The 22693-nt window shown below is 41.8% G+C and overlaps 1 protein-coding gene across 2 annotated transcripts in view; it reads left to right on the top strand.

The window, feature by feature from the left end:
* The first annotated feature begins 2986 nt into the window (after positions 1-2986).
* POR (cytochrome p450 oxidoreductase) overlaps positions 2987-22693 on the top strand; it is a 43875-nt gene continuing 24168 nt past the window's right edge. Inside the window, exons 1-2 of one of the 2 annotated variants that reach the window (XM_075264769.1) lie at positions 2987-3076; positions 19166-19364. In XM_075264769.1, coding sequence (XP_075120870.1) covers positions 19180-19364 — 185 coding nt within the window. In that variant the 5' untranslated portion in view covers positions 2987-3076; positions 19166-19179. Of the gene's footprint in view, positions 3077-10929; positions 11172-19165; positions 19365-22693 lie in introns of those variants that run through there. The other variant, XM_075264768.1, reaches the window with a different exon arrangement.

The raw sequence follows: 22693 nt of genomic DNA on the forward strand, positions 1-22693 counted from the left end.
GAGCAGGATGCCGATGCACTGCATTGGCATCCCGTCACGGGTAGCCTCGCCAAAAAGCCACATGGCGGAAAAGGTTTCCGCTGCGTGAACGTACCCTTAGTCTCAATAAAATATATTTAAGTTTGTGGCTGTGAGGTGACAAAAATGTGAAAAAGTTCAAGAGTTAGGAATACTTTTGCAAGTCACTGTATGTTAAAAAAGAAAGCTCTATTCTGTTTGCTTCAGTTACCTGTTGTTTGGATGAATTATATCCATGTTTTATGTCTGAGCAACATTGCAGTTTCTGTTTACATGCTTGTAGTGTATGACTAATCCTTTGGACTAATGTTCTTCTCTCTTTTTGGCATGAGCTATATTGTTTGTATGTCTAAGCTATGCCCCAGTTTCTGCTTGAAATGTTTGGATTCATTCGTCCAACTGATGCCATTAGCTCTGGTAGTTTAAAAAAGCTGAGGTGCTAAGGGCACCTGTATGGAGACCTAGTGGGTACCCCTACATAACTTGGGGATAGATGATCCATTTAATTAGTAGGATGCACATGCACTTTTTCATTCTTTTGCGCTCACTCCCCTGTAATCCACATAGAAATGTTGGATTGCTGCAAAACTCTGCATACAGCTATATCTCAAGCAGAAATGCCAATGGTTACATGTGTGGTCTAATTAAGCATGGAGTGTTGCTCAGATGGTATAAAGGTGCTTCCCCCTATAAAAAAAAAGGCTCTCAAAGGCTACTTTTGGGTAGCATACTCTAACATATTTTGCCTAGGTGATAAACTTTGAGATGTTGGTACATCACTGGACTGAAAGAAACTAGATGGTCATTTTGATAAATTGCCCACGTTCTGCCCTAGCTGTTAGGAGATGTTGGGAGCAGTAGTTCCTAATTCCTAACTCCTTGTCAAGTTACTTTTTTTTAGTTAATGAGCATACAAGGAGTTTTTGCACTCACCAGTCAAGAGGCTAAGCAGACTGATAATAGCACATTATTTATTGCTTTTGTTCCTTGGGGTTTTTCAGGGTGCATTATTGCTCCAGCAGAGCTCGGTGGCCTTCTGAATCCTTACACTCTGGTACCTTAGCTCCCTCACCTGTGGGAGCCAAACCAGTGGTTCAGGTTTTCAGGTAGTGTAGTTCAACCACCTCTTTACACAGACATGTGAGCTGAACCTGCAAATCCGATAATATGTTCTGGCACGAGGCTATTAACCCCTTATGTAAGTAAGCGGTTATGCTAGGTTTACACTAGACTTTTTGATCTTCAGGTCTGCTTGGGGACCTGAAAAATGTAAAGCTAACCCGCTGAAAAAGCAGTTACCCATGGACTCCATAGACTATAATGGGGACTGCTGGTTTCAGGGACATAAACTCCGAATGGAATACAGGCGCACGTATGAACTTAGCCTTAGGTTGGGTCCACACCTGCGTTTGGTTCTCTGTGAGAAATCAGTTTTTGAAACAGTCTCAGGCCTCGTTCACATCTGCGTTGGTATTCCGTCCGGGGGAGCTCACATGAGGACCCCCCTCCCCGAACGGAATACCAAACGCAACTGCAAGTGATGTGCCAGTGAAAGCACACGGACCCCATAGATTATAATGGTGTCTGTGTGCTTGCCACCAGATCTCCGCAGGAATCTTGCAGACAGGAGAGTAGTTCACAATCTACTTTCCTGCAGGCATGATTGGTGCGAGCAGCGCGTGGCAAGCACATGGACCCATTATAGTCTATAGAGTCTGTGTGCTTTCTCTGCACACCGCTTGCAGTTGAGTTTGGTTTTCCATTCGGGGGGGTCCTCATGCAGACTCCCTAAATGGTATACCGAACGCAGATATGAACGAAGGGTCATAATCCTCAAAACTATTTCGCCGTAGAGAGCATAAAACGCTCCCCGCCGCTCACGGCCAGACTCGGCATGACAGGTTTCCGTCTTCTGCGTGCATTGGACGTAAACCTGAGACCAGAGTGCCGAACGTTGCTGTGAACCCAGCGTCACCGTTTGGAATCCCTTTTGTTCCAAACCGTATTCTTTTTTAAACAGACTGCAAGCAGACAGATACCAGGCACAAGTGTGAACTAGCGCCAATAAAGTTATGTTTCTGCCAATGTGATTGCCTTGTGTTTAGTATAAGGAAAATGTTTGTTCTCGTACCGTTAGCCAATGGGTAAATTTACTTGAGAAAAGAGCCTAGAATTCCGAAACGTTGTAATCTGTCATCATTATTAGCCATTAAAAAGGTATCAACTACTGAAGACTATCAAGTTTTTTTGTTTTTATTTTCACATTGTCTTGTGTTTAATAATTGATGGGTAGGGGAGCACAAACAGGAGGTGCAGCAGGTGCTCCTTGAGACATTCATATAGCTTAGGGTCCCTAATACTGAGATACCAGCAGGCACTTCCTGATATGATTTTCAGGACAAATTACAGAACGCCAGCTCAATCATGCGCACACAGCACCAGAGTGTCTGGGGAGAGGGCAGTGCCATATTGTGAAGGCCATTGTCAATATCGTGAACGGTAAGGTGTGGCGGGAATGGAAAGATACAGAGTGCCCAAGCCAGCCCCGGGTCTATATTGCACACTGTTACATGGTAACTCCTTACGCAACCATTACTCAGAGCTCCTGCCACAAAAACCCTCACCTCTGCCCGATTTATCCTGACATGACGTCACTCCCAAGCACCGCCCCCATTCCGCAAGCCCATCCACACCTAGAGGCCTTGTGCGCCTCGGAAGTGGGCAGTGCTTGGATCATACCAAGTCGCGCGGCTTCTAAAACGGGGGGAGGGTGGCCTATCGCTCGCTATTACTACTTATGCCACTAAAAGAGTCTTTAGTTTCTTGTGCTGATACAGTCATTTTTTTATCAGACGCTTTTGCTTTGCTTCAGTTTTTGCACATAAATACGATAAGAGCTTTGTAGTTTAGCCTAACACATTGTCAGACACCCCTAGCCACTTATCGAGTGACCAATTTGCGGCAACCCATATCAGCTGACCTGTCTGCGGTGTCAAAGCCTGAGTGCGGAGTTCGTCGTTCTTTCTACCTGGCGGACCTGAGTAGAGGTGCGGTGCCGGTAAGTTACTTCTCTAGTGCATTTGGGAAAGGCCGGGGCTTGTTGCCATGGAGACGCAACTTGAGATGGTCTCATGGTCCTAGCGCCGGGTTTGGGATCCTTTGCAGTCAGGTGAATATGTACAGTGCTCTGCTGTCCAGGAGTGTCTGGAGGAGCTGTCACAGCTATTGTAACCCTGTAAGGGATCCATACCACATATGTTATATGAGGCCGGCTAGCTAGGTATCTGCCTAGGGGAGCACAGACATAGACGTGCTTTGTTCTGCATTTAGGTAACTTAATCAACACTTAGCCCTCCGCAGGCAGCTTTATGGTGCACTCCTCCAAATATAAAGCACCTGCATTTGTTGGCAGCATGGTAGAACTTTCCAGTCTGTCTAATGGGACAGGTAACTAGTGTGATAGGTCCCTGAGGTGACAGTCAGTGTGGTCTGTAAATACATATAAAGCACATCACCTAGACAAATACAAAGACCGGCAAAGATCTGTGGGAACATCCTATTCCTGTTTGTCAAGCCGCCTTGTCATACACTGGCAGTTTTTCTACTTTATGCGCTCACACATGACAGCGGAGGGGTTAACCATATGACACAAGATATATACAAGATGTGACACTTTAGGAACCTACCGTAATCTCATTTCACACCTTATTTAGTATTGTATATTGCATTTAATATTTGGAAATCTGCTAATTTAATTAACACTACATCCTCCAAGCTATCATAATGCTAGGGATATACAGCGAATTTCACAAAGACTCATGTCGTCCCTGTGACTCCTTTACTAAAGGGAGTCTGTCACTTTCCCTAACTAGTACCGCCACCTGATAAGCAACAGAACTCTGTTATATAGTCACTTTTGTAGACAACTTTGGAGTTTTATGCAGTTGAGACAATACGTGCACTGAGGGTGGGACTTCAGCTCACCAGAGCTCTGCTTTTGTCACTCAGACCCTACCAGGACCTATAAGTATCTGGGTGTGCTCCTCAATAATAAACTGGACTGGGCTGATCACCTGGATGTGCTGCACAGAAAGGGCCACAGCAGACTACCTGCTCAGGAGGCTGAGGGCCTTCGGAGTCCAGGGGCCGCCACTTAGGGCCTTTTTCAACTCTGTGGTTGCCTCAGCCATCTTTTTCGGTGTAGACTGCTGGGGGAGCAGTATATCAACCAGGGACAGAAATAGACTTGACAGGCTGATCAGAAGGGCCAGCTCTGTCCTGAGGAGCCCCCTGGACCCAGTACAGGTGGTGACAGAAGGATACTGTCCGTGGTGAGCTCCATGCTGGAGAACAAATCCCATGTATGAGACCTTGATGGCACTTGGCAGCACTGTAAGTGACCGTCTGCTTCACCCCAAGTGTGAGAAGGAGCGCTATCTCAGGTCCTTCCTTCCAACCGCAACCAGGCTGTATAATCTACATCAGACCAAGCGAAGATCACTCCGCACAGAGAACTAATGATTATGAATGTCCTCCTTCTTTCTTCTCTGTTCCTTAGCTGCTATGGACTCCTAGTATATCTTTCTCAGCTTATCTGTGTCTACGTCTGTAATATATTACTGTGTATTATCATGTATCTCTATTACTATGCAGCTGTAACATACTGAAATTTCCCCACTGTGGGACTATTAAAGGATTATCTTATCATCTAACTCCACCAATTCATGCAATGAGAGTTGATCCTCTCAGTGCTATGAAATCATCCATCCTACTGAAGCAGCAAGAGCAGTGCTCCCAATGCTGAAGGCCTGCCTCCAGTGCACCAACTGCCTCATTTGCATAAGACTTCAAAGTAGATTTTTATTTAATTACAAAAGTGACTTGTATAACAAAGGTATGTTTATCACTGTATATTGTGCTCTGTACAAGTTGATTATCTTTGAGCGAGTTGGCGGACTCTTTAAAGCGGGTCTTTTACCATGTAGAAAATGCTAAATAAAATGCACCATTTCATTCTTGATATGACCCTGAACAATTTGGGAATTTTCTTTTTTTTTTTTAAATACATCCTCCCATTCAAAAGATACAATCCCTGGAAGGTTATATGTAGACTATGTCTTATTCTCCAAGTGGGTGGGAACCTTTTATTTAGAGAAACATAAGGTCACTGCCCACATAGTGAATCAAAGCTATTTCCATATAATCTTCTAGGGGCCATTTCTTTTAAATGAGTGTGCTCCAGAAGTGATTTAATACCGAGCTTAGTGATGGGTTGTGGCAGTTAATGTGGCACCACTGCTGAAGCCCTGCCAATGCGCATTAGATGCTCAGTAGAGACTAGGCATCGGAGCACTGAGGGGATTGGGAGGTATCACTGTTACATCAACAGTATGTGATATAACAAATTTCTTTATATTTTCTAAAAGCAGTGTATCTCTTTACCTGACTTACCCAGCTGTACCTAGTGGGACAGATTTATTATGCCTTGTATATCAGTTTACATGGCATATAAAAAAAAAAAAAAAAAAAAAAAAAAATTATATATATATATATATATATATATATATATATATATATATATATATATATATATATACACATATATATATATATATATATATATATATACACACACACAAATCAGCTGCACTGCTTATGCCACTATCATGGGGGGGGTCATGATATGGGCTGCAAGCTGGTGTAGATTTCATTGCCCACCAATGCAGCGGAAATGAAAACTGGCTTTTAATGTGTCAGTCCTAGCAATTCGCCGCCATTACCTTGTATTAGTGACGAGGTACAACAGTGGAATGCTCCTATAGTTGTGCTTCATAGGTCTAGCAACATTGTTTCATATAGAAACATGTAGGATTCCAGGTTTGTTTTCTAGTACATGATAGAATAAGAATGTGATCGGATTGGTTCTTCACACTTTGGCAATATAGTCGTTTTTCCCTTAAACATTGGTAGTTTTCTGTCCACCATGTCTATATACTGGTTGCACAGTACCATCCATGCTGGTACTGCAACAAGCTGTTCTAGGTAAGTTTAACTCTTTTGGTGTCGTTCACGCTACATAACCTTAGTTATGAGACTATTGCTATGTGAGCATGAGCTGCATATCCTTTTTCCCAGGGAGCATTGCCTGGCCTTTAATTCACACTGTGATTATTCTGGTCCTTTCCACAAGGAGAAATACTAACTCCCAAGACCCATATTTCCAGTTGTGGAAATAAACTCCCCAAACAGGTTTATTATTGCTAGGAATGCTTCTAGCCTATGCTGTCTTGTAGTACACTCTATATTTGTTAACCTTAAAATCGAGTGGAAATAAAGATATTTTCAGTTTTTTTAAATTGAACAGCATGATCACCCCTGTAATGAAAAGCATCGCAGGAATTATTGATAGCGAGGGTACAGGATTGATAAACTTAATATTTTGACTCTGTTTACAACATTGTGCCACATGGCACTTAGGTAGATGTGGAACATATGATAACATGTTATCTTGTCTGATATCGCCCTTAGTGCACTTCTGTACTCTGGAGTGAGTTGAAAGTACAGTCAAGGTCAGGATTTTTTTTATTTAGTTTTTAAATGCCATTCACAACTAGTTTATAGTTTGTATGAGATACTTTTAAACTGAATAAGGCAGTATTTTGAGTCAGAAGTGGATCTAGAAGGAGTGAGAAATATAAATGGACTTATACTGCTCCTTTCTGCTGAATCCACTCCTGGCTTGGTCTCAAAAAACTCATGCAAATCGAGCGATTTGAGTTAAAAGAATGGATGCCAGATGGAACCTATTATAGTCATTAGGGTCCTTTGGTCTGATGCTGGGTTCACACCAGCGTTCGATCTCCGTTTTCAGGTTTCTGTCTTCTGCATGCAGAAGACTGAAACCTGTCATGCTGAGTCCGTCCGTGAGCGTTTTATTCACTCCGCTCACCGCGTCTCTCTCGTCAAAACCCGCCTGCCGCGACCATCGCGTTCGCGGCTTTCCCCTCCGCTGTCGGCTCAAATGAATGAGCCGACATAGGAGGGAGCTGCCGGGGGCGGAAGCCGCGCGGCTGAGCCCGCGCAGCTTCTGCCTGAAGTAAGGGCATGTCCTTTCTTTTCTCCGCTAGTGGCAGCACGCCGCTAGCGGAAAAAAAAAGCCCGGTGGTCTACATAACCACCATTGTAAAGGGGTGGATTTTGAAGCGAAATCCACTGTCAAAATCCGCCCCTTTGTTCACGTGTGAACTAGCCCTTAGGGTAGATTTACTCACAATATTTACAAACTGTTTTTGTGGAAGGTGTGTGGTGTGTGGTTTTTTTTTTTTTTTTTTTTTTTTTTTAAATATATGCACAGTCTTGGCATAAAGTAAATCCAGAACTGCACACAATTCATCAAAACGTGAAGCAGATGGTCACAGCATTATGTTGGTACTGTAGCTGAGGTGCTCTTCTTTGGGACATTAAAAGTTTAGTATTAATGAAACTATGAAATTTACTGAACTAGAAAACTGTCTGTGTGCAAGCTAAAGTCGAAGTGTAATTTGCTCTTATAGCAAGGCAATGATCGAAATCATTAAAGTAAATATTGATTTGAATCTTTGGAGCAGTCCACAATAATTATTTGGCTACTTCCCAATGAACTCAATAAATGAGATGTCGCAAGACCTGACATTAGCAGTCTATTTGCAAAGCCAACTAATGCATTTATCAGTCATAACACAAATCCACCTGCCTAATATTATGTCACCCCCACCCTACACATTGTGTAACTGAAACACCTTCGGGCCCTTCAATGCTTTCATAAGACCTCCTCTGATCTCTGGCACCAAGGTGTCATGTAAGTTGCAAATTAGTCTTCCATGTATTGGACTTGTTCTAGCACATCCTGAAGCTGGGCAATTTGGGGGGCGGGGGGAAGTTATTGCCATGGAGTTTTTGATATGCCATTTAAGCCTTAAATTGGATTCCCCCTTTTAAGGGCTTGCCTGGGCATCGTGGCTGCACAGCGCCATATACAGTAGTCTGTGCTGTACTGTGGTTATGATGCCTTACTGTCACAGCCAGTATTGACTATTTCAGCAATTTTTGTTCTACAGTAGTTTTTCAGTGGGATCAGACTACACGGGCTATCCTTTACTGCTTTGAACTTTGCTCACTCATTACCATGTTGTTGATTCACCAGTTCTGTGTCTGCACCAATTTTGGAAGGAACTCGCCACTTCATATTAGGGACAAGCCTTGCCATATGTGGAAGGCTGGCAATGTCTGATGGGACCACCTCCTGATCTACTCAACTTCTGCTCTAGTAACATGCCTGCAGATTATTCTGCGTTTTCATGCTGGCAGGTTCACTGTTTAAGGGAGTCTGTCAGCAAGAAATTGGCTAGAAACCTAATCCCATTATCTTGTGAAGGTGCTTAGTTTCCTAGTGTACCTGTTATTCAACTTTGGCGCCCCATTTCATGTAAGTTTCATTTCTTATTCATAAGCAAATGAGGGAAATGTGCTTTGCCCAAGATAAGACCAAAGTCCAGGCAAGCTAAGCTATACCCCACTTTTCTACCAACTTGCATTTGTATAAAACATTGGTTTACATGAAAATGGGGTTTCACAGCTAAACAGAGGCACATTTGGAACTATAACTAGAAATACCTCTACAAGGTGCCTGGAATAGGTTTATAGCCAATTTACTGCTGACAGACATCCTTTAAAGTTGTAAATCTGCAACTCCACCCCCCCTACCCACACATTTATTGCTTATCTTGTGAACTGTGGATGTGTCATTTTCTTGGAATACTTCTTGATTCATTCTTGTACATGTCAGTCTTTCACTTTCAAGAGAGAGTTCCTGAATGTCCTTGGTGAATATCTCATGAAGTAATGCTGGTTAGGCAGATATATTCTTCCCTTCAGCCTCTAGAACAGAGAATCTGTTTTATGATGGCCTGAATTCCACTTGTTCTTGGCTACAAGACAAGTAATGTTGCTGAGTCATCTCCATAATCTGCCGTAAACGTATTATTGGAGCTGATTGTTGTGTTCTTCTAATCTAGACCAAAGGGAACAGAAGAGGACCTGCCAAGTAATCTTGTGAAATCGGTTTTACATGTGTGCCAGATTGGCAAGTGTCATGTGTAGAGATGAGCGAACAGTGTTCTATCGAACACATGTTCGATCGGATATCAGGGTGTTCGCCATGTTCGAATCGAATCGAACACCGCGTGGTAAAGTGCGCCAAAATTCGATTCCCCTCCCACCTTCCCTGGCGCCTTTTTTGCACCAATAACAGCGCAGGGGAGGTGGGACAGGAACTACGACACCGGGGGCATTGAAAAAAAATTTGAAAAAGTCATTGGCTGCCGAAATCAGGTGACCTCCATTTTAGACGAATAGTGGATTTCAAATCCGGGTCATATGAGAATGTGAACTTTGTGACTATGAGACAGGGATAGCTGTACAGGCAGGGATAGCTAGGGATAACCTTTATTTAGGGGGGAATGTTATTAAAAATAACTTTTTGGGGCTCTATCGGGTGTGTAATTGTGATTTTTGTGAGATAAACTTTTTCCCATAGGGATGCATTGGCCAGCACTGATTGGCCAGAGTACGGAATTCGGCCAATCAGTGCTGGCCAATGCATTCTATTAGCTTGATGAAGCAGAGTGTGCACAAGGGTTCAAGCGCACCCTCGGCTCTGATGTAGCAGAGCCGAGGCTGCACAAGGGTTCAAGCGCACCCTCGGCTCTGATGTAGGAGAGCCGAGGGTGCACTTGAACCCTTGTGCACCCTCAGCTCTGCTACATCAGAGCCGAGGGTGCGCTTGAACCCTTGTGCACACTCTGCTTCATCAAGCTAATAGAATGCATTGGCCAGCGCTGATTGGCCAATGTATTCTATTAGCCTGATGAAGTAGAGCTGAATGTGTGTGCTAAGCACACACATTCAGCTCTACTTCATCGGGCTAATAGAATGCATTGGCCAGCGCTGATTGGCCAGAGTACGGAACTCGACCAATCAGCGCTGGCTCTGCTGGAGGAGGCGGAGTCTAAGATCGCTCCACACCAGTCTCCATTCAGGTCCGACCTTAGACTCCGCCTCCTCCGGCAGAGCCAGCGCTGATTGGCCGAAGGCTGGCCAATGCATTCCTATGCGAATGCAGAGACTTAGCAGTGCTGAGTCAGTTTTGCTCAACTACACATCTGATGCACACTCGGCACTGCTACATCAGATGTAGCAATCTGATGTAGCAGAGCCGAGGGTGCACTAGAACCCCTGTGCAAACTCAGTTCACGCTAATAGAATGCATTGGCCAGCGCTGATTGGCCAATGCATTCTATTAGCCCGATGAAGTAGAGCTGAATGTGTGTGCTAAGCACACATTCAGCACTGCTTCATCACGCCAATACAATGCATTAGCCAGTGCTGATTGGCCAGAGTACGGAATTCGGCCAATCAGTGCTGGCTCTGCTGGAGGAGGCGGAGTCTAAGGTCGGACCTGAATGGAGACTGGTGTGGAGCGATCTTAGACTCCGCCTCCTCCAGCAGAGCCAGCGCTGATTGGTCGAGTTCCGTACTCTGGCCAATCAGCACTGGCCAATGCATTTCTATGGGGAAAAGTTAGCTTGCGAAAATCGCAAACTGACAGGGATTTCCATGAAATAAAGTGACTTTTATGCCCCCAGACATGCTTCCCCTGCTGTCCCAGTGTCATTCCAGGGTGTTGGTATCATTTCCTGGGGTGTCATAGTGGACTTGGTGACCCTCCAGACACGAATTTGGGTTTCCCCCTTAACGAGTTTATGTTCCCCATAGACTATAATGGGGTTCGAAACCCATTCGAACACTCGAACAGTGAGCGGCTGTTCGAATCGAACCTCGAACATTTTAGTGTTCGCTCATCTCTAGTCATGTGTGCTATGTTTTGTCTTGGGTCACTCCTTTCTGGCACAAGGATGTTGGGATGGTGTATAAATGTTAGAGAGGAAGACTAGAGAACACCAGTCTAGTTGGGCAGTGGTAGTGAAACTGCATCCCTCTGAGGACCAAGTGATTAACCGCCGGCTGTCAGCCTTGACTTTCAAAATTCTAGATATATTCTCCATAAATTTTCAAAATGGACTTTGAGGTCACAGAATGGCTTAAAACATTTGGAGGTAATGTTTAGACTATAGCAAAGTTTTTATGGTGCACTGACATAAATTGAAAGAGCAGATGTAATGACAAGAAAAGTTTACATAACTGTACACTGGATATGCAATGTTAGTAAGGGTCTATTCTCTAGGTGCAGTATGGATGTGTATATATAGCATGTGTAAAGCAGTGTTACCTGTAAGACCTTGAAGGCTTTTAAAACTCCAACTCCTGCACAAAAAACTGACAGCCATGGCCAGTCAGAGTAAAGGTAGTCTAATTCAATAAAGGGTTTTTTGACCCGAAATTGAATTTTTATACGGATGACGCGCTCATTGGATAGGTTGTCAGAATGTGATTTGTTGGATTCCACCCCGGCCCTGCACAGATCAGCTGTTGCAGTCGCCCCCGGGTCCTGGAAACTGCTACTTGATGGACAGCATGTGCAGTGCTTTCTATTCCTTTCATGTCCTCATAGATGTATGGTATTATATACTGCTAGAAAGTCAACAGTATGCTGAATTGAGAAGACTTTATGCTTTCTTGGTATGTGCCCCGCAGTTGGACAGATCAGTGCTGTTACTGTCAGAAGGGTGGACCTTAGAGCCTAGCGTCATTGCTGGGCTGTGAGGACCGTCCCCCTGACATTATTCTTCCATAGCTTTGTTCTGGCAGGGGGGTGTTCCTCACAGGAAGACAAAGATGCTAATCTGTAAAGTTAGGCCTTCTGACAGTGGGGAGAAATCAGTGGCAGAGTTAACAGCGCCGATACCTCTGGCACCAGGTCGCACATGTTTAATTCAGTGCGCTGTCTGCTTTCTAGCAGTATTTATTACTGCATATCTGAGATTGTGAAAGGTCGTCTTTAAGCTGAAACTCCCCTAAAACCACTGCTCTGCAATGGATGGGACTGCTATGTCACTTCTATTACACACTCTCCATTCGGGCTGCTGCAACAGCTATTTGCGTGGTGTTTGGGTGTCTGACCCCAACAGATCACCTATTGATGATCTTTTCTGTGTACAGCCCCTATAAAAAGCTAGCGATTGAATTCCTATGAAAGTAAAAATGTATGCATCTAATTAATTAGACAATATTGTATACTATAATTAAAAATATTCATTTCGTTTTGAAGCCTGAGTCTGTAAGCTTGCTCCGAATCCACCACAGTCCCTAACCGAAATTGGTCCCGACTCCACAAACATAATTTTTATTTTTTTCTGAATGGTTAGAATAGTGTGGCTTCCTAAAATATGTAATACAACAGATCCTTTGTAAGTTATTACAGGGGGATATTATAACAAATATAAATCTCAGATCCCGGTAACTGTGTGACGCCTATGTTGTCTGGCTTGAGCAATCTGGAGTTGTCACTGACTTATTTTGCTGAGTAACAGTTGCTGTCAGAAATCACATCATTGACTTATGGTCTTACTCGAAAATTGCTTCAGCAGCCGGAAAAACGTTCTGGTTCTGTGGTCATGTGGTTTCCTTCCTGTATTTTCTTTTTGAAGTTGGAGCATGATTCAGTACTTTTTGTTCAAGTGAAATGGCAATGTCACTGGAAATGTGGATGTAGTGACTGACGCGGGACTTCTTCTATATGAAATCGCTGATTTTATTTAATGATCACAGGGGTTTTTTTTGTTTTTTTTTTTGGGGGGGGGTGTTAAAGTACAGTTGCACATCACAAAATGTAAAGGTTCTTTCTTTTATTTATTTTTTTTCTACCATCAAAGATTAATTGATCCCCCTTTATGAAGATCATGGATGCTAGCATTTGGCCCACCAAAAAAGGAAAATACTTTTTTTGTGAGGACTGTGACCAATCCCTTTCGTATATTTATGTAATATATCAGTGACCCCAGTTTAAAGAATTTTTTGTAATTTTCTGCTTTTTGCTGCAGGTTTGCATCAGATACAATGGGGATGATTTGGCATAAGCCTCGCTATATGGTTTCTGCTTTAGAATCGGCCCCTGAGTCTATGGCGAGATCAAGCAGGAAGCTTCTTTATTCCGCGCCCTAGAGGGGAAAAAAAGTAGCTCTCACTTCCCCTCATTAAAAATAATATATATGTGAAATATGCACTGTAATTGGCAGACCTTAATTTCTACTTTAAAGGGAGTCTGTTTGATCCAAAATGCCACCCAAAGTAGTAATACTACATTGTATGGGCCTTTAATTGGGGGTCTATCATTGCATATATCGATTTTCAATAGACACCATGTTGGAATAGCTTTTGTAAAGGCTCTTCATCTCCTAACCTTTATTTTCTATGTCCTCGCCAACATTTCAGTTCTACCAGTTTTTCCATCTATGTAAATGATGCTCAGACTGCATAGGGGGTATTCTCCCTGTGCTCAGAGCACAGCCTCATTATCTACCACAACACCGCCTGTGTGTGGTATTCATCACGCCCCGGCCTCTGTTTCCTGCCTTTTCACTGCATCAGCCGCCAACGTGCTGTTCTTTGGTATCAAAATCCCTTCCATGCGCAGTAGGCTCTACCACTTTGGGTTCAGGCAGAGCAGACTGCACAGCCTCCGCCTGCCGTCATGATTTGATTACTATGCAAGCGTAATCAAGATGGCAGACGGAGGCTTCGGTCGACTCTGTCTAAACCCGAAGTGGCAGAGCCGACTGCGCATGCACAGGCAGGAAACATACCTTTGTGGCCACAAACCAAAGAAGCAATGGAGAAATGATCAATGTTTTATAGAGAAGGCAAAACCACATGGACATCTGTAATGCTGAAAATATCATTCATAGCAAGGGGCAACACGGTGGCTCAGTGTAGTTGGCACTGCAGCCTTGCAGTGCTGGGGTTCTGGGTTCAAATCCTGCCAGGAACAACATCTGCAAGGAGTTTAAATGTTCTCCCCGTGTTTGTGTGGATTTCCTCCCTTTCTACAAGGACATACTGATAGGGGAAAAAAAAAGAAAATATCATTCATAGCTATAGGGACTGCGTTTCCGGAAGATATCTGAGCACTTGCAGTTGTCTATCTGTAAATCTGTTAAGTCGGGTCCACCCTTGATGCACTTGAAGGCTGGATTGCTTATCCATTAAAGACATTTATCTTTTACTTCATTGGTTTGTGGTAAGTTCCAAACTTGATCAGGGGCTGGCGCTGGTATAGTAACATAAAATGAGAAAACTGTGACTAGGAGAAAGTATATGTAACTTGCTTGAAGTATACCTCCAGTTACAAACACGATGGTCACTATGCCAAAAATATGTAGAAATATAATAGCCCCACTTATCAGCACACTAATCATCACAGCTGTCGTGGTTATGTACATAAGAGGCAGAATCCACCAGCCTTAATAGATAATTTTCAGTTTATCCCCCTCTGTGCAATGACCTCTTCAGAGCATGCCTAGAAAACGCTCCCATAGAAGTCAATGGGGTCTGCTTCAGACTATTGTGTATATGGCCTATGACCCATCTCCATGACACAGGAAGAGGGAATTGCAAGATTCTTAGGATTTTTTTTTTTTTTTTTTGAAATTATAGGTAGGAACATGGAAAATTAAAAACCACATTGCCTAATAGTCTATTAAATATGTTTGACATAAAAATGAGATTTAATGGGATTCTATGACTAGAATCCCCATTTTCAGCTAAACCCATGTCAGAATAGCCTTAAGAAAGGCTATTCTTCCCCTACCTTTAGATGTCTTCTCTGCGCCGACATTCCTTCGATAGCCTGGTTTTCGTCCATATGCTAATTTAGTTTTCTCACAGCACTGGAGGCGGGCCCCAGCACTCAAACAGCACTGGAGGTATCCCCAGTGCTGCGAGAAAACTATCCAGTGCTGCCATCTTCTTGTTCACCGGCTCCACCACTTCTTCCTTGTCACGTCTTCTTCAAAAAGTGCTGACTGCGCATGTCCGTCGCTATTTTCCTGTGGCCAAACAGGAAAGTCCACCAGAAAATGGCTGACGGACATACGTATTGGTGCAGTGAACCATTTTCTTGTGGCCGAACAGGAAAGAAGAGGTGGTGAACAAGAAGGCAGTGGCTCTGGATAGTTTTCTCACAGCACAGGGGATGCCCCCTGATAACTTAAGTTGTGTGTAGTTTTTTGTTTTTTGTTTTTTTTGTTAAAGATTCAGTTTTGTACAGTTCAACAACATAGAGATGGTATTGAAAGCCAAATCTGCTAATGGTTTGTCCATTTGTGGCCGTTGAAAGGGAGAAAAAAAAGAAGGGTGCCTCTGCTTAAATCCTGAAAAACCAGAAGAGGAAGGGGAAAAGAAGCATCCTTAAAGCCTTTAGTGTAAGGAATTAGTAGTCTGTAGTAGTGATGAGCGAGTAGTATTCGATCGAATACCTCGCCGGCATAGTAATGCGTGTAATCGGCCAAACACCAAGGGGTTAAACGTTTCGATTATTTGATGCGTTTAACCCCTTGGTGTTCGGCGATTACACGCATTCCTATGCCTGCGAGGTATACTTGCTCAACACTAGTCTGCAGTGGGATCCAAAAGAATGAGCAGAGAATAGTTGCCATTAGATATTGTCATCTATAGGTCACTTGTAAGGGCAGGTTTTGTAGCATCGTAGTGTGCCTAAACAAGATTCCAGAAGATTGGTTAACTCTCATCTAATTTCCTAACAAATGTTCTATCCAAGAGGGGAGATTAGACTGGCTGGCTAACAACACAACTTGGACCAGGGGAAGGTTTTCAGTAGAGAGGTTATGTCAGCTTGACTAAAAGAGTATGGAAGGTTAAAGTGCACATAAGTGAGATTGTACTTGAGCTTGTACTCTGCCGCCTGGAAAGTTTTTCTGTAGACCTTTGCCCATTGGTTAAAGCATAGTTTACCTTGAACTTAAGTAGAACTTGCGTGTTCTGTACTTTTATAGATAATTTCACAATCTGGCACTGCAGGCAGTGACTGAACAGCCAGTGTATTCTTCTTTACACGTTACATAGTATGATTGGATAAAGACATTTGTCCATTAAGATTAACCAAGGGATGGGAAAAGACATGGATGAAGGAAATAAGCATCCTGTACATTTCCATAAGCATCAATGCCATCTTCTTGTAAAAAAGACATCTAAGCCTATCCTGAGGCCGTCAGCTTTCACAGACTTGGTAATATTGCATCCTTGTCCTGCAAGTTTTTAATAGATGTCTTTATGGGGTTGCCTGTAGAAACAGCTTTTTTTCGTGCTACTATTTCACCTTTTCCCATTTTTAGATAGAATCTTTGGTAGAGACTACAACGCAGATGTAGTGTAAGCAGCACTTTTCTCTCTGTATGTTTCATGCGGAAACCACACAGACCCTATTATAGTCTATGGGGGTCTGAGGGTTTACTTGGGTAACATATATATATATATATATATATATATATATATATATATATATATATGGACCCCCTGAAAGGAAACCTGAATGCAGATGTGAACGAGCCTGTCAGTCACAGCACATATGTTTTAGTGCTTTTATTTTTATTTTTTTGTAAAAAATTGTGTTTTTACGTGAAGGTGGACATGGCTATTGATAACCTGAAGATTACATGTGTCTCAATGGGTTGTCTACTTTCTAAAAATATATAGGGTTTAGGGGTGGACTTTTGTTTTATGGTATGCAATCCCTACATTTGATAGGATGATGGACATTATTATTTTTTTTTTTTTTTTTATATTCAACAGATTGATGTACCTTCCAGTTCTGGTGACTTTCTGAACATGCATGTGGTGTAGACCTTAGTGATATAAATGAACTCTGCACATGTTGGACTCTTATTTTTAGGAGGCTTGGTGCCTATAACTTTTTGTTTGGTTTCCATAGTCATTAACTCCCTTTTGCCTTTCCATCTACATGAATTGGAGATGAGCGAGTACTATTCGAAACTCCAGTTTCGAATAGCACGCACCCATAGGAATGAATGGAAGCGGCTGGCACACAGACTTTGCCGGCAGCCGGCCGCTTAACCCCCTGCATGCCAGCTGCTTCCATTCATTCCTGTGGATGCGTGCTATTCGAAACGGACGTTTCGAATAGTACTTGCTCATCTCATATACGTTCTCCTTATACACTGCTGGGTACTTTGGTTTCCTTCCACATGCCAAAAATATACTGCTGGGTAAATTGGCTTCCCATAAAACGGCTGTAGTTCGTGGGTGTTGAGGATGGGCACCTGTATGGCAGCCACTAACTCCCCAACTCCCCCCTGTATTTTAAGTCCCTTGTGTGAGAAAGGGGCATTACAAATGTTTGTCACTGTATCTGCACTTGTTGATTATCACATGACTACACAAAGGACCTGTTCAGGGGTTCTCTTAAAAGCTGTAAGAGCTGGTTGAGTGAACAGATCCTGCTATATATTACACTATTTGAAGAATCTGATTCACTGCACTAGATTGTATTTTTAAAGGGGCTCTATCATTGGGAAAAGCCATTTTTAGATAAGCACATCCTTGCATAGCCTTTAGAAGGGCTATTTCACACCTACCTAAATTGCCTCAGCAGATTTTGAATAAGTCCGTTTTTATTCATATGTTAATGAGTTTAGACTGTGCACCGGAAGTGTCTGCTCTATGTGTATGTATTGTCACTGTGCTGATGAGTCATCGCTGCTATACATACATAGAGCAGGCTGTGATCACAGACACTTCCAGTGCACAGTCTACGATCCTTAACATATGGATTAAAAACGGACTTTAAAAATCTGCTGAGGCAATTTACATACAAAAGGTACGTGTGAAATAGCCTATCTAAAAATGACTTTTCACAATGATGGAGCCCCTTTAAAGTAATTTATGCCCTATCCACGGCATACATGAATAAGTTGCAGATTGGTGGGGATTAGAGATGAGCGAGTACTATTCGAAATGGCAGTTTCGAATAGCACACACCCATAGCAATGAATGGAGCCGGCTGGCATGCAGATGGGGCCGGTGTCCTACCACTTAACCCCCTGCGTACCGGGTGCATGCTATTCGAAACTGCTGTTTCGAATAGTACTGGCTCATCTAAGTGGGGATCTGACTGCTCGGACCAGCCTGAATGAATAGGTGATCAGAAAAACACACCACCATGTCATTCACCTCTATGGGACCAACCCAGATGGCCAAGTGATGGACTTTAGCCATTTCTGGTGGTTCAGTAGAGCTAACCGAGCGAGGCACACTTTTTAGACCACTACTTCATTTAGAGTGCGAAGTAAAACACCCCTGTTCTTGTGATCAGATGAGATCCCTACTTGGATAAGTGGCTTTTGTTGGATAACCCTTTTAATAGTTAATTACTATAATTGGTCATATAGGGACTGAATATACAAAATGTAAGTACACATCTGTATAAGTAGTGTCTTTTATGACGCATCTAATTGACATATTATAAGTAAAGTCCCCTTAACCTGAACATGGGCCTTAAAGTGATAATCTGCGACTTAAACATAAATTGCTTTGTTGGAGTCTTCATCATGGACCTGGAGGTTGAGACCCGGTTTAACCTTTACCTGTGCTATGGAGGCTAGCTTTACTATAAAGCCGGATTGCTTAGACACGGTGTAACAGTATATCTATATGTTTTGCATTGTTGTAAGGATTGTGTTAGGTCTAAAGCTGAAAATTACTAGGCAGGCTACAGAACAAAAATCTGAGATTGAATCCCATTTGGCAGCCGCATCTGGGTGTACCTGACTGAATCTTATGCAAGATACTTACATGAAACTTGAGATGCCTCTGTTCATTTGGTACATATTTTCCTAGTGGCTAGGTAACTCCTTCATTGTGGTTATGTAACCAACCAACTTTTACTCTGCATAAATAATATAAAAAGGTTTGAGTGTCTCCCCCTATTGTCCAGATTATTTCTGGCATGTTGGAGCTCTTTTTACAGATATTTAAGGTTTATGCTTGTAAGTATACCACTTCTTTACGATATCCTCACAAGGTTTGTTCCCATTACCAAGGAAAAAGTGGTAATGATCAGACTTTGATGCTTTGTATTCTATTACTTTAACATTTTCTTTCTTTTTGCTCCTTATAGTATCTGATATAAAGATGGGCGATTCCTGTGTTAACCAAGATGTGTGCCAGTCAGAGGAGGGGAGCAGTGTTTCTGAGGAGACCATGTTCAGTATGGCAGACATGTTCTTGTTGTCACTCATCGTTGGTTTACTGACCTATTGGTTCTTCTTCCGCAAGAAGAAAGAGGAGACAATTGAATTTAAAGTTCAGCCTACTGTGTAAGTGTTTCTATTCTTCTAACATTGGTTACACAATACAAAGTATGGATTTACCAGGCTGTAAGAAATTATTCACTTTATAGTTTAAGTAGGTGGTATTAACATAATGTTTTTGGGGTCTAGAGTTTGTATTTTGGGGTCATATCCTATTACTACAAAATCTTCCACTACAGAAGTGATCTGACCTTTTGCAGCAAATTTCATCTTTAACATTATAGAGCAGTGATGGCGAACCTTTTAGAGTCACGAGTGCTCAAATTGCAACCCAAAACCCACTAATTTATCACAAAGTGCCAACACAGGAGTTTAACTTTAATAATGTGCGGATCCACAACTGCAGACATACAAACTGCAAAATACTGTCATGTGAATGGGACTTTATAGAGCTTTCTGCTCCATAGTGGCCTCCTCACAGTACAATCTGCTCCACAGATGGGTGCCCACAGAGAGGGCTCTGATTGCCACTTCTGGCACCCATGCCATAGGTTAGCCATCACGGTTATAGAGTAAAAACTGCAGCAGATCCAAAAACCAGTCTGTCACTGAGTTTACTATGAATTTGTACAGATTTATTTCTGCTGTATATTGTTCTACATTGCTGGTGTAGAATATACATAGCAAATATTTCAACAAGTACTCCACATATGAGCATTGACTAAAACTGTTCTGCATTTTGGACAATAAAATTTTGTAAATTCATTTTATATAAGTGATTATTTATACATGTAAGGCAACGCATTGTGAAGCGCAGCTCTCAAACACTGGATATAAATCTTGTCTCCAGTGAATAATGGAGAACAATTATAATGGATTTGTTAAAAATAAGTTAACCCATTGAAATGGTAGGTTCATTTGATATCTGCTTGTAAGAGAATTGCAGTCATAGCAAGATTGATGTTTGATCCCCCAAACATATTTAAGACATTTTACCTTTTTTTTTTTTTTTTTTTTTGGTGTGTCCTTAATCAGGGGTGAACCTATGTCCTAATAAATGAATGAATGTGAGACCTGGTTCTGGAATCCTTGTTGATTCTGATTTATTGATGTTCCCATTAATATATATCACTGCAAGATATATCCCTTTCACCACTTAAGACAGGCTGTCCTCTATTTTATTTATGTTATGATTAAACAGGCGGATGTTGGATATTTAAATATGGCAGCTTTTCAGTACTGAGATCTCGGGACACCATTTCCATGATATCCAGGAGCCTATTGAAAACTCCCAGAGCATTGTACTAGTGATCAAACACCCTGGGGCATCTAATAATTACAATAAAAAAAAAAAAAAAAAAAAAAAAATTGAATAATCTTCTTTCTTTCCTAGAACACAGAACATAAATATAAAAGTGAAAAATGGGGAAACATACACATTATAGGCATCCTTGTGTCCAGAAATGCCTGATCTACAAAATTATAAAAAAAATATTTTTTCCATGGCAGGGGAAAAAAAAATCAAGAGCCGAATTGCTGTGGTTTCGCCTCCCTTAAAAAATTTAGATGAAAGAAGCAATCAGAGCAATTCTCCAGCTTAGTATAAATGAAAAGTACATTTTGGCCCCACAAAAAGACACTCTATGCATCCCTGTACATAGAAATGGGGGAAAAAATAGTTGTCAGAATATGATGACTCCACAAACTTTTTTTTTTTTAATTTTTTTTTTTTTTTTAGGGGTTGTGTATGTATAATATTTATAAATATATAATGTGTGTATGTAAAAAAAAAAAAAAAAAAAAAAAAAAAAAAAAAAAATTTATACATTTGGAATTATACTGACCCATAGAATACAGGCGACATGCCATTTTGGCTGCATAGTGAATGCTGTGAAAACAAAGGCAGTAAGAAAGTCGCACAAATGCACTTTTTCTCAAATTCTCCCCCTTCTGAAGTTTTTTTCCCAGTACATTGTACTGAATATTAAATGGTATCACTACAAAGTACAATTTGTTCTGCCAAAATTAAGCCTTCATAAGGCTCTGTCAACTGAAAAATAAAATGGTTATGGCATTTGTAAGGCAGGGAGTCAAATTAAAATTGAATACAAAATTTGGTGTGGCGGGAAGGGGTTGAAAGCCAAGATATATATATATATATATATATATATATATATATATATATATATATATATATATATATATATATATATATATATATATATAGAGATATAGAATTTGGTCTGCCCTTGCCTTAAGATTATAATTCATTTTAAAGAAACCTTATTAATTTTTCTGAGGACTGTAAAATAGTTTTTTTTTTTTTTTTTTTTTTTTTTTACACCTACATTTCCACGGCAGCTGAAAACTTCTCTGTTCTGCAGCATCTGGACTTTGTCTTAAAGGGGTATCCCAGTAGCTAGGCTATAACTGCTAGGTCAGTTGGGGAGGAGAATATAATTGCTGGCACCCAATGACTGCCAAGTTCATTTCAATGAGATTGCTGAAGAGAAACCGAGGACAGGACTTGGCATAGCGTACAGACTGCACTGTACAATATAGTGACTGTTGCAGACTGCTGCTGCTGTCCATGTATCTTTTAATTGAGAATTCGTCACCAGGACAAACCTCTGCAATGCATGCTCCTGTTGGTTCATTAGTCTGCTCTGTGGGCTGGCGGGATCACATGACTGCACCCATGACGCCCTGAAAACTTTAATATTGTAGATTTGACCTTGTCGTTTTGCTTGGCCAATTAGCAGTGTAAATTTCTTTTAGGGAATCTGCCAAGGCAATTTGGGACACTAAAGCACCCAAGGGCTCTTATGGACCAGGGGTTTAGTGTCCCAATTCACCCTGTAATGAGAGGAAAAAAAAACAAAAAAAAAAAACTTCATGATTAACCTGTTGCTGTACTCCCTGTGCTGGTGCAGTTCTTCTCTCAAGCCAGAGGAGTATACCTCCATTTCGGTGCACATGACCCATACCTATGGTACAGGCATCAAGACTCTTCTCTAGGTAGGTATAAATGTTTGGGTTCTTTTTGTTGTTTTTTTTTTTTTAAACTGCAGACACAGATGGCTTCAAAATGGGGCGATTTGTGACTCTAAACCCTAGGTTTATAAGAACCTGTGGATGATTTAGTATACCCAATCGACCTGACAGGTTCTCTTTTAAAGAGGACCTTTTTCCGCGTCCAACAAGTCCAGTTCTTTACATCATTTAATAGGAGCTGCTCTTTTTTTACAGCACAGTTGGAATTTTTTCTCTTTCCCCCACTGTTCCTGAGCAGTTAGTTTTGGCGCCTGATATGCTATTTAGACTCAGGAGGGCGGTGTCGGGGAGGAGCATACAAGAGGTGCGATTTTGAGCACAGACATTGGCTACCTCAGATT

This window comes from Leptodactylus fuscus, chromosome 2, assembly GCF_031893055.1.
Source record: "Leptodactylus fuscus isolate aLepFus1 chromosome 2, aLepFus1.hap2, whole genome shotgun sequence".
In the NCBI taxonomy this organism is placed as follows: domain Eukaryota; kingdom Metazoa; phylum Chordata; class Amphibia; order Anura; family Leptodactylidae; genus Leptodactylus; species Leptodactylus fuscus.